The following is a 17,129-nucleotide window of genomic DNA, read 5'->3' as shown; positions in this document are numbered from 1 at the left end:
GTACCCCCCTGTATATAGCCTCCACATTGACTCTGTACCGGTACCCCCTGTATATAGCCTCCACATTGACTCTGTACCGGTACACCCCTGTATATAGCCTCTACATTGACTCTGTACCGGTACCCCTGTATATAGCCTCCACATTGACTCTGTACCGGTACACCCCTGTATATAGCCTCTACATTGACTCTGTACCGGTACCCCCTGTATATAGCCTCCACATTGACTCTGTACCGGTACCCCCTGTATATAGCCTCCACATTGACTCTGTACCGGTGCCCCCTGTATATAGCCTCCACATTGACTCTATACCGGTACCCCCTTTATATAGCCTCTACATTGACTCTGTACCGGTACCCCCTGTATATAGCCTCCACATTGACTCTGTACCGGTACCTCCTGTATATAGCCTCCACATTGACTCTGTACCGGTACCCCCCTGTATATAGTCTCCACATTGACTCTGTATCGGTACCCCTGTATAAAGCCTCCACATTAACTCTGTATCGGTACCCCCCTGTATATAGCCTCCACATTGACTCTGTACCGGTACCCCCTGTATATAGCCTCCACATTGACTCTGTACCGGTACACCCCTGTATATAGCCTCTACATTGACTCTGTACCGGTACCCCCTGTATATAGCCTCCACATTGACTCTGTACCGGTACCCCCTGTATATAGTCTCCACATTGACTCTGTACCGGTACCCCCTGTATATAGCCTCCACATTGACTCTGTACCGGTACCCCCTGTATATAGCCTCCACATTGACTCTGTACCGGTACCCCCTGTATATAGTCTCCACATTGACTCTGTACCGGTACCCCCCTGTATATAGCCTCCACATTGACTATGTACCGGTACCCCCTGTATATAGTCTCCACATTGACTCTGTACCGGTACCCCCTGTATATAGCCTCCACATTGACTCTGTACCGGTACCCCCCCGTATATAGTCTCCACATTGACTCTGTACCGGTACCCCCTGTATATAACCTCCACATTGACTCTGTACCGGTACCCCCTGTATATAGCCTCTACATTGACTCTGTACCGGTACCCCCTGTATATAGCCTCCACATTGACTCTGTACCGGTACCCCCTGTATATAACCTCCACATTGACTCTGTACCGCTACCCCCTGTATATAGCCTCCACATTGACTCTGTACCGGTACCCCCCCGTATATAGTCTCCACATTGACTCTGTGCCGGTACCCCCTGTATATAGTCTCCACGTTGACTCTGTACCGGTACCCCCTGTATATAGCCTCCACATTGACTCTGTACCGGTACCCCCTGTATATGACCTCCACATTGACTCTGTATATACCCCCCTGTATATGACCTCCACATTGACTCTGTACCTGGTACCTCTGTATATAGCCTCCACATTGACTCTGTACCGGTACCCCCTGTATATAGCCTCCACATTGACTCTGTACCGGTACCCCCTGTATATAACCTCCACATTGACTCTGTACCGGTACCCCCTGTATATAGCCTCCACATTGACTCTGTACCGGTACCCCCCCTGTATATAACCTCCACATTGACTCTGTACCAGTACCCTCTGTATATAGCCTCCACATTGACTCTGTACCGGTACCCCCTGTATATAACCTCCACATTGACTCTGTACCAGTACCCTCTGTATATAGCTTCCACATTGACTCTGTACATAGTACCCCCTGTATATAGCCTCCACATTGACTCTGTACCGGTACCCCCCCTGTATATAACCTCCACATTGACTCTGTACCGGTACCCCCTGTATATAGCCTCCACATTGACTCTGTACCGGTACCCCTGTATATAGCCTCCACATTGACTCTGTACCGGTAGCCCCCTTTATATAACCTCCACATTGACTCTGTACCAGTACCCTCTGTATATAGCCTCCACATTGACTCTGTACCGGTACCCCCTGTATATAGTCTCCACATTGACTCTGTACCGGTACCCCCTGTATATAGCCTCCACATTGACTCTAGGTACCCCCTGTATATAGTCTCCATATTGACTCTGTACCGGTACCCCCTGTATATAGTCTCCATATTGACTCTGTACATAGTACCCCCTGTATATAGCCTCCACATTGACTCTGTACCGGTACCCCTGTATATAGCCTCCACATTGACTCTGTAATGGTACCCCCTGTATATAGCCTCCACATTGACTCTGTACTGGTACCCCTGTATATAGCCTCCACATTGACTCTGTACTGGTACCCCTGTATATAGTCTCCATATTGACTCTGTACCGGTACCCCCTGTATATAGTCTCCATATTGACTCTGTACCGGTACCCCCTGTATATAGCCTCCACATTGACTCTGTAGTACCCCTGTATATAGCCTCCACATTGACTCTGTACCGGTACCCCCTGTATATAGCCTCCACATTGACTCTGTACTGGTACCCCTGTATATAGCCTCCACATTGACTCTGTAGTGTACCCCTGTATATAGCCTCCACATTGACTCTGTACATAGTGACCCCCTGTATATAGCCTCCACATTGACTCTGTACTGGTACCCCCTGTATATAGCCTCCACATTGACTCTGTACTGGTACCCCCTGTATATAGCCTCCACATTGACTCTGTACTGGTACCCCCTGTATATAGCCTCCACATTGACTCTGTACCGGTACCCCCTGTATATAGCCTCCACATTGACTCTGTACTGGTACCCCCTGTATATAGCCTCCACATTGACTCTGTACTGGTACCACCTGTATATAGCCTCCACATTGACTCTGTACTGGTACCACCTGTATATAGCCTCCACATTGACTCTGTACCGTAACACCCTGTATATAGCCTCCACATTGACTCTGTACCGGTACCCCTGTATATAGTCTCACTATTTTTATTTTACTGCTGCACTTTAATTACTTGTTACTTTTACTTCTAATTCTTATTCTTGCTCTTACTTATTCTTACATATCTGTAAATTGCCCATACAATCTACGTAGTGAATGTATATACACAGCTAGCTACATAGAGAATGTATATACACAGCTAGCTGGCTACATAGTGAATGTATATACACAGCTAGCTGGCTACATAGTGAATGTATATACACAGCTAGCTGGCTACAGAGTGAATGTATATACACAGCTAGCTGGCTACAGAGTGAATGTATATACACAGCTAGCTGGCTACATAGTGAATGTATATACACAGCTAGCTACATAGTGAATGTATATACACAGCTAGCTACATAGTGAATGTATATACACAGCTGGCTACATAGTGAATGTATATACACAGCTAGCTGGCTACATAGTGAATGTATATACACAGCTAGCTGGCTACATAGTGAATGTATACACACAGCTAGCTGGCTACAGAGTGAATGTATATACACAGCTAGCTGGCTCCATAGTGAATGTATATACACAGCTAGCTGGCTACATAGTGAATGTATATACACAGCTAGCTACATAGTGAATGTATATACACAGCTAGCTACATAGTGAATGTATATACACAGCTGGCTACATAGTGAATGTATATACACAGCTGGCTACATAGTGAATGTATATACACAGCTAGCTGGCTACATAGTGAATGTATATACACAGCTAGCTGGCTACATAGTGAATGTATATACACAGCTAGCTGGCTACATAGTGAATGTATATACACAGCTAGCTACATAGTGAATGTATATACACAGCTAGCTACATAGTGAATGTATATACACAGCTGGCTACATAGTGAATGTATATACACAGCTAGCTACATAGTGAATGTATATACACAGCTAGCTGGCTACATAGTGAATGTATATACACAGCTAGCTGGCTACATAGTGAATGTATATACACAGCTAGCTGGCTACAGAGTGAATGTATATACACAGCTAGCTGGCTACATAGTGAATGTATATACACAGCTAGCTACATAGTGAATGTATATACACAGCTGGCTACATAATGAATGTATATACACAGCTGGCTACATAGTGAATGTATATACACAGCTAGCTGGCTACATAGTGAATGTATACACACAGCTAGCTGGCTACATAGTGAATGTATACACACAGCTAGCTACATAGTGAATGTATATACACAGCTAGCTACATAGTGAATGTATATACACAGCTGGCTACATAGTGAATGTATATACACAGCTAGCTACATAGTGAATGTATATACATAGCTGGCTACATAGTGAATGTATATACACAGCTAGCTACATAGTGAATGTATACACACAGCTAGCTGGCTACATAGTGAATGTATATACACCGCTAGCTACATAGTGAATGTATATACACAGCTAGCTGGCTACATAGTGAATGTATATACACCGCTGGCTACATATTGAATGTATATATACATTCTAGCTTGCTAGTTGTAGTTTTTATTTTATTTTTAATTACCTTCTTATTTTCAATGACGGCCTAGGAACAGTGGGTTAGCTGCCTGTTCAGGGTCAGAATGACAGATTTGTACCTTGTCAGCTCGGGGGTTTGAACTTGCAACCTTCCAGTTACTAGTCCAACGCTCTAACCACTAGGCTACCCTGCCGCCCCAGTGTAGTGTAGTCTGCTGCGTTGGAGATGTCCCTTATGTATAGGACTGACTCGCCCTCTCGCCCTCTCGCCCTCTCTCGCTCTCTCGCTCTCTCTCGCCCTCTCGCCCTCTCTCGCTCTCTCTCGCCCTCTCTCGCCCTCTCGCCCTCTCTCGCTCTCTCTCGCCCTCTCGCCCTCTCTCGCTCTCTCTCGCCCTCTCTCGCTCTCTCTCGCCCTCTCTCGCTCTCTCGCTCTCTCGCTCTCGCCCTCTCGCCCTCTCTCGCCCTCTCGCCCTCTCTCGCTCGCCCTCTTCGCTCTCGCCCTCTCTCGCTCTCTCGCCCTCTCGCCCTCTCGCTCTCTCGCCTCTCTCTCTCTCTCGCCCTCTCTCGCTCTCTCGCCTCTCTCGCTCTCTCTCGCCCTCTCTCGCTCTCTCTCGCCCTCTCTCGCTCTCTCGCCCTCTCTCGCTCTCTCGCCCTCTCTCGCTCTCTCTATCTCACTCTCTCTCTCTCGTTCTGATCTGCTCTGTTTGACTTGTTCTGTTCTTCATTACAACATGACATGTTCAGAAGATGGGATCAGTCACACTCATTCTCTCATCCTCCCCTCCTCTCCCCTTCTCCTCTCCTCTCTTCCCCTCCTCCTCCTCTCCTCTGTCCTCCTCCTCCTCAGCTTCAGAAGGGAACATGTCCCAGTTTTCTACCGGAGAAGCTTTTTAATGGGGGAAAATTAAGCTACCATAAAGAGCCTCCACTAATTCTAATGCCATCCTATTCCCTACATAGTGCACTACCTTAGACCAAGTAGTGCGCTACGTAGGGAATTGGGTGCCATTAGGGACCGAGCCAGGGTACGACTTTAACACTGCATCTGTTACTGCTTCCTAGGAAAGTCAGTCTTGGTTCATGTTATCGTCAAAGCTAGAGCACTCACAACATACCTCTGATTTACCTGTTAACTACACCTGTCTGTTTAACTACACCTGTCTGTTATCTACACCTGTCTGTTTAACTACACCTGTCTGTTAACTACACCTGTCTGTTATCTACACCTGTCTGTTTAACTACACCTGTCTGTTATCTATACCTGTCTGTTTAACTACACCTGTCTGTTATCTACACCTGTCTGTTTAACTACACCTGTCTGTTAACTACACCTGTCTGTTATCTACACCTGTCTGTTTAACTACACCTGTCTGTTATCTACACCTGTCTGTTATCTACACCTGTCTGTTATCTACACCTGTCTGTTATCTACACCTGCCTGTTTAACTACACCTGTCTGTTATCTACACCTGTCTGTTATCTACACCTGTCTGTTATCTACACCTGTCTGTTTAACAACACCTGCCTGTTTAACTACACCTGTCTGTTATCTACACCTGTCTGTTATCTACACCTGTCTATTAACTACACCTGTCTGTTATCTACACCTGTCTGTTATCTACACCTGTCTGTTATCTACACCTGTCTGTTTAACTACACCTGTCTGTTTATCTACACCTGTCTGTTATCTACACCTGTCTGTTATCTACACCTGTCTGTTACCTACACCTGTCTGGGTTCTCATGTCCGTCATGTCAGCTGGAATGAGCTGGGTTCTTATGTTTGTGTATTTTATTAACCTTTATTCAACTAGGCAAGTCAGCTGGAATGAGCTGGGTTCTTATGTTTGTGTATTTTATTAACCTTTATTCAACTAGGCAAGTCAGTTAAGAACACATACTTATTTACAATGACATCATGTCAGCTGGAATGAGGTTACTGAGGTTATTGACCCCTAACCCCAATGACATCATGTCAGCTGGAATGAGGTTACTGAGGTTATTGACCCCTAACCCCAATGACATCATGTCAGCTGGAATGAGGTTACTGAGGTTATTGACCCCTAACCCCAATGACATCATGTCAGCTGGAATGAGGTTACTGAGGTTATTGACCCCTAACCCCAATGACATCATGTCAGCTGGAATGAGGTTACTGTGGTTATTGACCCCTAACCCCAATGACATCATGTCAGCTGGAATGAGGTTACTGAGGTTAGTGACCCCTAACCCCAATGACATCATGTCAGCTGGAATGAGGTTACTGTGGTTATTGACCCCTAACCCCAATGACATCATGTCAGCTGGAATGAGGTTACTGGGGTTATTGGCTCCAAGGCAAATGTTCATTGTTGCATCGCGTTGTATTGCCTCTTCCAACAGCACTTTACACTGAACCTGTTCCCCAAATTGAACCCTCTCCCTCTCCCTCTCTCTCTCTCTCTCTCTCTCTCTCTCTCTCTCTCTGTCTCTCTCTCTCTCTCTGTTCTGTATAGGAGACTCTTTAGGCAGCTGTGGGGACCCTGGTACACCCGTCCATGCAAGCAGAGAGGCCAGCAACTTCCATCTGCGTAGTAAAGTCCGCTTCACCTGCGCTGTGGGCCACACACTGTACGGCTCAGCTGAGAGGATCTGCTTTCCCAATGGGACCTGGTCTGGGAGACAGCCCTTCTGCAAACGTGAGGCTTGATGGACCGGCTAAATACTGCATGTTTATAGAGACGAGTGCATGGAGATGAACGCAACAGTTTACAGTAGGCACACGCAGGAGCACACGCAGGAGCACACGCAGGAGCACACGCAGGAGCACACACACAACAGGGGCACACGAAGGAGCACACGCAGGAGTACACGCAGGAGCACACGCAGGAGCACACGCAGGAGCACACGCAGGAGTACACGCAGGAGCACACGCAGGAGCACACGCAGGAGCACACGCAGGAGCACAAGCAGGAGCACATGCAGGAGCACACGCAGGAGCACACACACAACAGGGGCACATGAAGGAGCACACAGGAGCATACATAGGAGCACACACACAATGAAAATGCAATTAGCTGTAAATTAGTATATTTCGCTAGCACATTGTCCTTAGAAAAAGTCAGTGCTCAAAGCCAACCAACCAATATTTCTTCTCTTCCAGAATCCTTGTAAAAAAACTTTATTTTTCAGCCTGAAGGCAACTTCTACTTCTGACGTGATTAATGACATTTTAAATATTGAATCACCAGCCGATTCTCTGCTGCAGGGCATAAACATGGTTCGACCGGAATTGGCAGAGAATCTCTTGACAGGCTTCCTTTCTCCCAGACAGTTATAAACTCTCTCAGCTTGACAGACGTCTCTTTCTCCCAGACAGTTATAAACTCTCTCAGCTTGACAGACTCTTTCTCCCAGACAGTTATAAACTCTCTCAGCTTGACAGACTTCTCTTTCTCCCGAGACAGTTATAAACTCTCTCAGCTTGACAGACTTCTCTTTCTCCCGAGACAGTTATAAAACTTCTCTCTCCCGAGACAGTTATAAACTCTCTCAGCTTGACAGACTTCTCCCCAAGACAGTTTTCTCCCAGCTTGACAGACTTTCTTTCTCCCCAAGACAGTTTTAAACTCTCTCAGCTTGACAGACTTCTCTTTCTCCCAGACAGTTATAAACTCTCTCAGCTTGACAGACTTCTCTTTCTCCCAGACAGTTATAAACTCTCTCAGCTTGACAGACTTTCTTTCTCCCAGACAGTTATAAACTCTCTCAGCTTGACAGACTTTCTTTCTCCCAGACAGTTATAAACTCTCTCAGCTTGACAGACTTCTCTTTCTCCCAGACAGTTTTAAGACAGTTATCTCTCAGCTTGACAGACTTCTCTTTCTCCCAGACGGTTATAAACTCTCTCAGCTTGACAGACTTCTCTTTCTCCCAGACAGTTATAAACTCAGCTTCAGCTTGACACGTCTCTTTCTCCCAGACAGTTATAAACTCTCTCAGCTTCAGACCTTTCTCCCAGACAGTTATAAACTCTCTCAGCTTGACAGACTTCTCTTTCTCCCAGACAGTTATAAACTCTCTCAGCTTGACAGACTTCTCTTTCTCCCCGAGACAGTTATAAACTCTCTTCTTCTCTTTCTCCCAGACAGTTATAAACTCTCTCAGCTTGACAGACTTCTCTTTCTCCCAGACAGTTATAAACTCTCTCAGCTTGACAGACTTCCCTTTCTCCCCAAGACAGTTTTAAACTCTCTCAGCTTGACAGACTTCTCTTTCTCCCCAAGACAGTTTTAAACTCTCTCAGCTTGACAGACTTATCTTTCTCCCAGACAGTTATAAACTCTCTCAGCTTGACAGACTTATCTTTTCCCAGACAGTTATAAACAGACAGACTTCTCTTTCTCCCAGACAGTTATAAACTCTCTCAGCTTGACAGACTTCTCTTTCTCCCAGACGGTTATAAACTCTCTCAGCTTGACAGACTTCTCTTTCTCCCAGATGGTTATAAACTCTCTCAGCTTGACAGACTTCTCTTTCTCCCAGACGGTTATAAACTCTCTCAGCTTGACAGACTTCTCTTTCTCCCCGAGACAGTTATAAACTCTCTCAGCTTGACAGACGTCTCTTTCTCCCAGACAGTTATAAACTCTCTCAGCTTGACAGACTTCTCTTTCTCCCAGACAGTTATAAACTCTCTCAGCTTGACAGACTTCTCTTTCTCCCAGACAGGTATAAACTCTCTCAGCTTGACAGACGTCTCTTTCTCCCAGACAGTTATAAACTCTCTCAGCTTGACAGACGTCTCTTTCTCCCAGACAGTTATAAACTCTCTCAGCTTGACAGACTTCTCTTTCTCCCAGACAGTTATAAACTCTCTCAGCTTTCTCTTTCTCCCAGACAGTTATAAACTCTCTCAGCTTGACAGACGTCTCTTTCTCCCAGATGGTTATAAACTCTCTCAATTTGACAGACTTCTAATTCTCCCAGACAGTTATAAACTCTCTCAGCTTGACAGACACAACGACCATGGCTCTGTCTCAAATGGAACCTTGTTGTCTATTTAATGACCTTTGAACTACAATGTGTCAAAAGGTAGAATAGGGTGGCAGTTGAGACATAAAAGTCCTTTTTTATTTATTTTAAATACGACAGGAACTCCCCGCTCAGCCTCTCTTGCCTTGACGTGTCCTGTAAGCTGAAATGATTTATAGACGGTTAGTTTTATCCTCTATTCCTGACAGACTTGATCCTCTCCATGACTGAACTGTGTCTGTTTCTGCTTCAGCTTTTTGAGCTAAGAGCTTGACTGCTGTTTAACCCAGAGCAACGTGAGCCTGTCGTCCCGGTGCTTTGTAATCTACTGAAACAATGGGGAATATTTACCACAGATTGAACATAGTGTCCTTTTCCAGAATGAAACACTTCCCCCAATATAGGGAACTTTATTTCGACCAGGGTCCAAGGCACTGAAAGGGCTGAATTTATTTATTTATTTCACCTTTATTTAACCAGGTAGGCAAGTTGAGAACAAGTTCTCATTTACAATTGCGACCTGGCCAAGATAAAGCAAAGCAGTTCGACAGATACAACGACACAGAGTTACACATGGAGTAAAACAAACATACAGTCAATAATACAGTAGAAACAAGTCTATATACAATGTGAGCAAATGAGGTGAGAAGGGAGGTAAAAAGGCAAAAAAAGGCCATGGTGGCAAAGTAAATACAATATAGCAAGTAAAACACTGGAATGGTAGATTTGCAGTGGAAGAATGTGCAAAGTAGAAATAAAAATACTGGGGTGCAAAAGAATAATAATAATAATAATAATAATAATAATAATAATAATAATAATAATAAGGTCCCAAAAGGCACCATATATTTGATAGGGTCGATGGGCTCTGGACAAAAACGTAGTGCACTACTGTATAACAGCCAACACATTCAGAGCACGTTCAACCTCTTTCAGTGGCCTCGTGGTGTCAGGAAGTGATTGAGTTGGGGACACCTCTCCTTCCTTCCTACCAGCTTCACCCTACAGCCTATAGCTGCCTGCATCAGAAATCATTTAACAATTTTCCAGACAATTAAGTCATTTGAGAAGGCAAATCATTTTGGTAATGAAATATAACGAAGTGCTGGGTGGAGAGACACACCGGGAAACAGAACAGAATCCTCTCTTGGTTTCCTGCTACCAAACATGACATTAATAATCATCTGGATTGGATGAGTCACATTTTATGTTCTAGAAAGACATTAGATCAGTGTTTAGCAATTAGTGTTTTTGACCCCCCTTAATTGTGTCTCTCTCTCTCTCTCTCTCTCTCTCTCTCGTTCTCGCGCTTTCTCTTTCTCTCTTTCTCTCGCTCTCTCTTTCTTTCGCTCTCGTTCTCTCTCTTTCTCTGTCTCTCGTTCACTCTTTGTCTCTCGTTCTCTCTCTCTGTCTCTCTCTCTCTCTCTCGTTCTCGCGCTTTCTCTGTCTCTCGTTCTCTCTCTCTGTCTCTCGTTCTCTCTTTGTCTCTCGTTCTCTCTCTCTGTCTCTCTCTCTCTCTCGTTCTCGCGCTTTCTCTGTCTCTCGTTCTCTCTCTCTGTCTCTCGTTCTCTCTTTGTCTCTCGTTCTCTCTCTGTCTCTCTCTCCCTCCCTCTCTCCCTTCCTCCCTCCCTCTCTCTCTCTCGTCCACTCCAGCGGTGCACTGTGGTAACCCGGGGACACCTGCTCACGGCCGTATTTTCCGGGTCGACGGTACGACCTTCACCCACTCTGTAGTCTACTCCTGTATGGATGGATACCTCCTCTCAGGCACGCCCACCAGACACTGTCTGGCCAACGGCACCTGGTCTGGCACCGCTTCTAACTGCACCAGTAAGTACTACTGATACCTGGTCCAGCACCGTCTCCTAACTGCACCAGTAAGTACTACTGATACCTGGTCCAGCACCGCTTCTAACTGCACCAGTAAGTACTACTGATACCTGGTCCAGCACCGCTTCTAACTGCACCAGTAAGTACTACTGATACCTGGTCCAGCACTGCTTCTAACTGCACCCGTAAGTACTACTGATACCTGGTCCGGCACCGTCTCCTAACTGCACCAGTAAGTACTACTGATACCTGGTCCAGCACCGCTTCTAACTGCACCCGTAAGTACTACTGATACCTGGTCCAGCACCGTCTCCTAACTGCACCAGTAAGTACTACTGATACCTGGTCCAGCACCATCTCCTAACTGCACCAGTAAGTACAACTGATACCTGGTCCAGCACCGTCTCCTAACTGCACCAGTAAGTACTACTGATACCTGGTCCAGCACCATCTCCTAACTGCACCAGTAAGTACTACTGATACCTGGTCCAGCACCATCTCCTAACTGCACCAGTAAGTACTACTGATACCTGGTCCAGCACCATCTCCTAACTGCACCAGTAAGTACTACTGATACCTGGTCCAGCACCGTCTCCTAACTGCACCAGTAAGTACTACTGATACCTGGTCCAGCACCGTCTCCTAACTGCACCAGTGAGTACTACTGATACCTGGTCCAGCACCGCTTCTAACTGCACCAGTGAGTACTACTGATACCTGGTCCGGCACCGTCTCCTAACTGCACCAGTAAGTACTACTGATACCTGGTCCAGCACCGCTTCTAACTGCACCAGTGAGTACTACTGATACCTGGTCCAGCACCGCTTCTAACTGTACCCGTAAGTACTACTGATACCTGGTCCAGCACCGTCTCCTAACTGCACCAGTAAGTACTACTGGTACCTGGTCCAGCACCGCTTCTAACTGCACCCGTAAGTACTACTGATACCTGGTCCGGCACCGTCTCCTAACTGCACCAGTAAGTACTACTGATACCTGGTCCAGCACCGTCTCCTAACTGCACCAGTAAGTACTACTGATACCTGGTCCAGCACCGTCTCCTAACTGCACCAGTAAGTACTACTGATACCTGGTCCAGCACCGTCTCCTAACTGCACCAGTAAGTACTACTGATACCTGGTCCAGCACCGTCTCCTAACTGCACCAGTAAGTACTACTGATATCTGGTCCAGCACCGTCTTCTAACTGCACCAGTAAGTACTACTGATACCTGGTCCAGCACCGTCTCCTAACTGCACCAGTAAGTACTACTGATACCTGGTCCAGCACCGTCTCCTAACTGCACCCGTAAGTACTACTGATACCTGGTCCAGCACCGTCTCCTAACTGCACCAGTAAGTACTACTGATACCTGGTCCGGCACCATCTCCTAACTGCACCAGTAAGTACTACTGATACCTGGTCCAGCACCGTCTCCTAACTGCACCAGTAAGTACTACTGATACCTGGTCCAGCACCGTCTCCTAACTGCACCAGTAAGTACTACTGATACCTGGTCCAGCACCATCTCCTAACTGCACCAGTAAGTACTACTGATACCTGGTCCAGCACCGTCTCCTAACTGCACCAGTAAGTACTACTGATACCTGGTCCAGCACCGCTTCTAACTGCACCAGTAAGTACTACTGATACCTGGTCCAGCACCATCTCCTAACTGACCAGTAAGACTACTGAAACCTGGTCCAGCACCGTCTGTTAACTGCACCAGTAAGTACTACTGATACCTGGTCCAGCACAGCTTCTAACTGCACCAGTAAGTACTACTGATACCTGGTCCAGCACCGTCTCCTAACTGATCCGAAATGACAAACAAAATTTGTCATATAGACTGTCTGTTAGTTATCCCGAGCTGAAGCTAAATGACTATCTTAAAATTAAAACTGTCTGTTAGTTATCCTGAACTGAAACTAAATGACAGTCTGTTAGTTATCCTGAACTGAAACTAAATGACTGTCTGTTAGTTATCCTGAACTGAAACTAAATGACTGTCTGTTAGTTATCCTGAACTGAAACTAAATGACTGTCTGTTAGTTATCCTGAGCTGAATCTAAATGACTGTCTGTTAGTTATCCTGAACTGAAACTAAATGACTGTCTGTTAGTTATCCTGAGCTGAAACTAAATGACTGTCTGTTAGTTAAACTGAACTGAAACTAAATGACTGTCTGTTAGTTATACTGAGCTGAAACTAAATGACTGTCTGTTAGTTATCCTGAGCTGAAGCTAAATGATTACAAAGATACAGTATAGTGTTACGGTAATATAAAATGCTAAATAGCAGCTAGCCGTAGATGTTGTCCCACTTTCTGTTAGACAGCCTTTAATCTAAACTCATCTTCAGGAACGAGCCCCATATGTTGTAATTGAATTATGTTGTGTCAATCTATATTCAATTTGCCATTATAATAACTCTTTAACAGAATTACATTTCTCCCAAAGCATCATTACTCTTGTGTCTGACTAATTGAAGTACAGACAAGATATAGAATAAGGGGAGGGAGGAGGGGGAGGAGGGGGAGGGGAGAGGGGGAGGGAAGAGGAGGAGGTGGAGGGAGGGGAGGAATAGGAGGGGGAGGGAGGAGGTGGAGGAGGGGGAGGGGGATGAGGGGAGGAGGAGGAGGGGGGGAGGAGGAGGGAGAGGAGGGAGGGGAGGAAGAGGAGGGAGGAGGGGGAGGGAGGAGTTGGGGGGAGAGGAGGATAAGGGAGAGGAGGGGGAGGGAGGAGGTGGAGGAGGAGGAGGAGGAGGGGGAGGAAGGAGGTGGAGGGAGGAGGTGTAGGGAGAGGAAGGGCTCTGACGGAAACATGGATCACCACAGACAACACCGCTACTCCTACTGCTCTCTCTTCGTCCGCCCACGTGCTCTCGCACACCCCGAGAGCTTCTGGTCAGCGGGGTGGTGGCACCGGGATCCTCATCTCTCCCAAGTGGTCATTCTCTCTTTCTCCCCTTACCCATCTGTCTATCGCCTCCTTTGAATTCCATGCTGTCACAGTTACCAGCCCTTTCAAGCTTAACATCCTTATCATTTATCGCCCTCCAGGTTCCCTCGGAGAGTTCATCAATGAGCTTGATGCCTTGATAAGCTCCTTTCCTGAGGACGGCTCATCTCTCACAGTTCTGGGCGACTTTAACCTCCCCACGTCTACCTTTGACTCATTCCTCTCTGCCTCCTTCTTTCCACTCCTCTCCTCTTTTGACCTCACCCTCTCACCTTCCCCCCCTACTCACAAGGCAGGCAATACGCTCGACCTCATCTTTACTAGATGCTGTTCCTCCACTAACCTCATTGCAACTCCCCTCCAAGTCTCCGACCACTACCTTGTATCCTTTTCCCTCTCGCTCTCATCCAACACTTCCCACACTGCCCCTACTCGGATGGTATCGCGCCGTCCCAACCTTCGCTCTCTCTCCCCCGCTACTCTCTCCTCTTCCATCCTATCATCTCTTCCCTCTGCTCAAACCTTCTCCAACCTATCTCCTGATTCTGCCTCCTCAACCCTCCTCTCCTCCCTTTCTGCATCCTTTGACTCTCTATGTCCCCTATCCTCCAGGCCGGCTTGGTCCTCTCCTCCCGCTCCGTGGCTCGACGACTCATTGCGAGCTCACAGAACAGGGCTCCGGGCAGCCGAGCGGAAATGGAGGAAAACTCGCCTCCCTGCGGACCTGGCATCCTTTCACTCCCTCCTCTCTACATTTTCCTCCTCTGTCTCTGCTGCTAAAGCCACTTTCTACCACTCTAAATTCCAAGCATCTGCCTCTAACCCTAGGAAGCTCTTTGCCACCTTCTCCTCCCTCTTGAATCCTCCTCCCCTCCCCCTCCTCCCTCTTTGCAGATGACTTCGTCAACCATTTTGAAAAGAAGGTCGACGACATCCGATCCTCGTTTGCTAAGTCAAACGACACCGCTGGTTCTGCTCACACTGCCCTACCCTGTGCTCTGACCTCTTTCTCCCCTCTCTCTCCAGATGACATCTCGCGTCTTGTGACGGCCGGCCGCCCAACAACCTGCCCGCTTGACCCTATCCCCTCCTCTCTTCTCCAGACCATCTCCGGTGACCTTCTCCCTTACCTCACCTCGCTCATCAACTCATCCCTGACCGCTGGCTACGTCCCTCCCGTCTTCAAGAGAGCGAGAGTTGCACCCCTTCTAAAAAAAACTACACTCGATCCCTCCGATGTCAACAACTACAGACCAGTATCCCTTCTTTCTTTTCTCTCCAAAACTCTTGAACGTGCCGTCCTTGGCCAGCTCTCCCGCTATCTCTCTCAGAATGACCTTCTTGATCCAAATCAGTCAGGTTTCAAGACTAGTCATTCAACTGAGACTGCTCTTCTCTGTATCACGGAGGCGCTCCGCACTGCTAAAGCTAACTCTCTCTCCTCTGCTCTCATCCTTCTAGACCTATCGGCTGCCTTCGATACTGTGAACCATCAGATCCTCCTCTCCACCCTCTCCGAGTTGGGCATCTCCGGCGCGGCCCACGCTTGGATTGCGTCCTACCTGACAGGTCGCTCCTACCAGGTGGCGTGGCGAGAATCCGTCTCCTCACCACGTGCTCTCACCACTGGTGTCCCCCAGGGCTCTGTTCTAGGCCCTCTCCTATTCTCGCTATACACCAAGTCACTTGGCTCTGTCATAACCTCACATGGTCTCTCCTATCATTGCTATGCAGACGACACACAATTAATCTTCTCCTTTTCCCCTTCTGACGACCAGGTGGCGAATCGCATCTCTGCATGTCTGGCAGACATATCAGTGTGGATGACGGATCATCACCTCAAGCTGAACCTCGGCAAGACAGAGCTGCTCTTCCTCCCGGGAAGGACTGCCCGTTCCATGATCTCGCCATCACGGTTGACAACTCCATTGTGTCCTCGTCCCAGAGCGCTAAGAACATTGGCGTGATCCTGGACAACACCCTGTCGTTCTCAAATAACATCAAGGCGGTGGCCCGTTCCTGTAGGTTCATGCTCTACAACATCCGCAGAGTACGACCCTGCCTCACACAGGAAGCGGCGCAGGTCCTAATCCAGGCACTTGTCATCTCCCGTCTGGATTACTGCAACTCGCTGTTGGCTGGGCTCCCTGCCTGTGCCATTAAACCCCTACAACTCATCCAGAACGCCGCAGCCCGTCTGGTGTTCAACCTTCCCAAGTTCTCTCACGTCACCCCGCTCCTCCGCTCTCTCCACTGGCTTCCAGTTGAAGCTCGCATCCGCTACAAGACCATGGTGCTTGCCTACGGAGCTGTGAGGGGAACGGCACCTCAGTACCTCCAGGCTCTGATCAGGCCCTACACCCAAACAAGGGCACTGCGTTCATCCACCTCTGGCCTGCTCGCCTCCCTACCACTGAGGAAGTACAGTTCCCGCTCAGCCCAGTCAAAACTGTTCGCTGCTCTGCCCCCCCAATGGTGGAACAAACTCCCTCACGACGCCAGGACAGCGGAGTCAATCACCACCTTCCGGAGACACCTGAAACCCCACCTCTTTAAGGAATACCTAGGATAGGATAAAGTAATCCTTCTCCCCCCCCCCCTTAAAAGACCTAGATGCACTATTGTAAAGTGGCTGTTCCACTGGATGTCATAAGGTGAAAGCACCAATTTGTAAGTCGCTCTGGATAAGAGCGTCTGCTAAATGACTTAAATGTAATGTAAATGTAAATGAAGGGGATGAGGGTTTCAATTTGGGACCAAAATGAGTCTCTGGAGAGAGAAGTGATGCTTTCCAGGGAGCCTCTCTAGTCGCTCTGAGACAGTGATCAGACAGGCAGAAATGTTCAAGTCTGTATCTGCAATGCAACCCTATTCTCTATGTAGAACAGTCCTGTTGACGACCCTATTCTCTATGTAGAACAGTCCTGTTGACGACCCTATTCTCTATGTAGAACAGTCCTGTTGACGACCCTATT

General features: G+C 47.4%; 1 protein-coding gene across 1 annotated transcript in view; it reads left to right on the top strand.

Moving 5' to 3' along the window:
* Positions 1–17,129, top strand: part of LOC135574921 (CUB and sushi domain-containing protein 3-like) — a 238,878-nt gene that overhangs the window by 91,232 nt on the left and 130,517 nt on the right. Inside the window, exons 13-14 of the mRNA XM_065027041.1 lie at positions 6,847–7,029; positions 11,018–11,194. Of these exons, the coding sequence (XP_064883113.1) occupies positions 6,847–7,029; positions 11,018–11,194 (360 nt within the window). The remainder of the gene's footprint in view (positions 1–6,846; positions 7,030–11,017; positions 11,195–17,129) is intronic.

The sequence above is a fragment of the Oncorhynchus nerka genome, linkage group LG14 (genome assembly GCF_034236695.1).
Source record: "Oncorhynchus nerka isolate Pitt River linkage group LG14, Oner_Uvic_2.0, whole genome shotgun sequence".
NCBI lineage: Eukaryota > Metazoa > Chordata > Actinopteri > Salmoniformes > Salmonidae > Oncorhynchus > Oncorhynchus nerka.
Note: the sequence above shows the minus strand (reverse complement) of the source record. Positions and strands in the feature narration are given on the sequence as shown.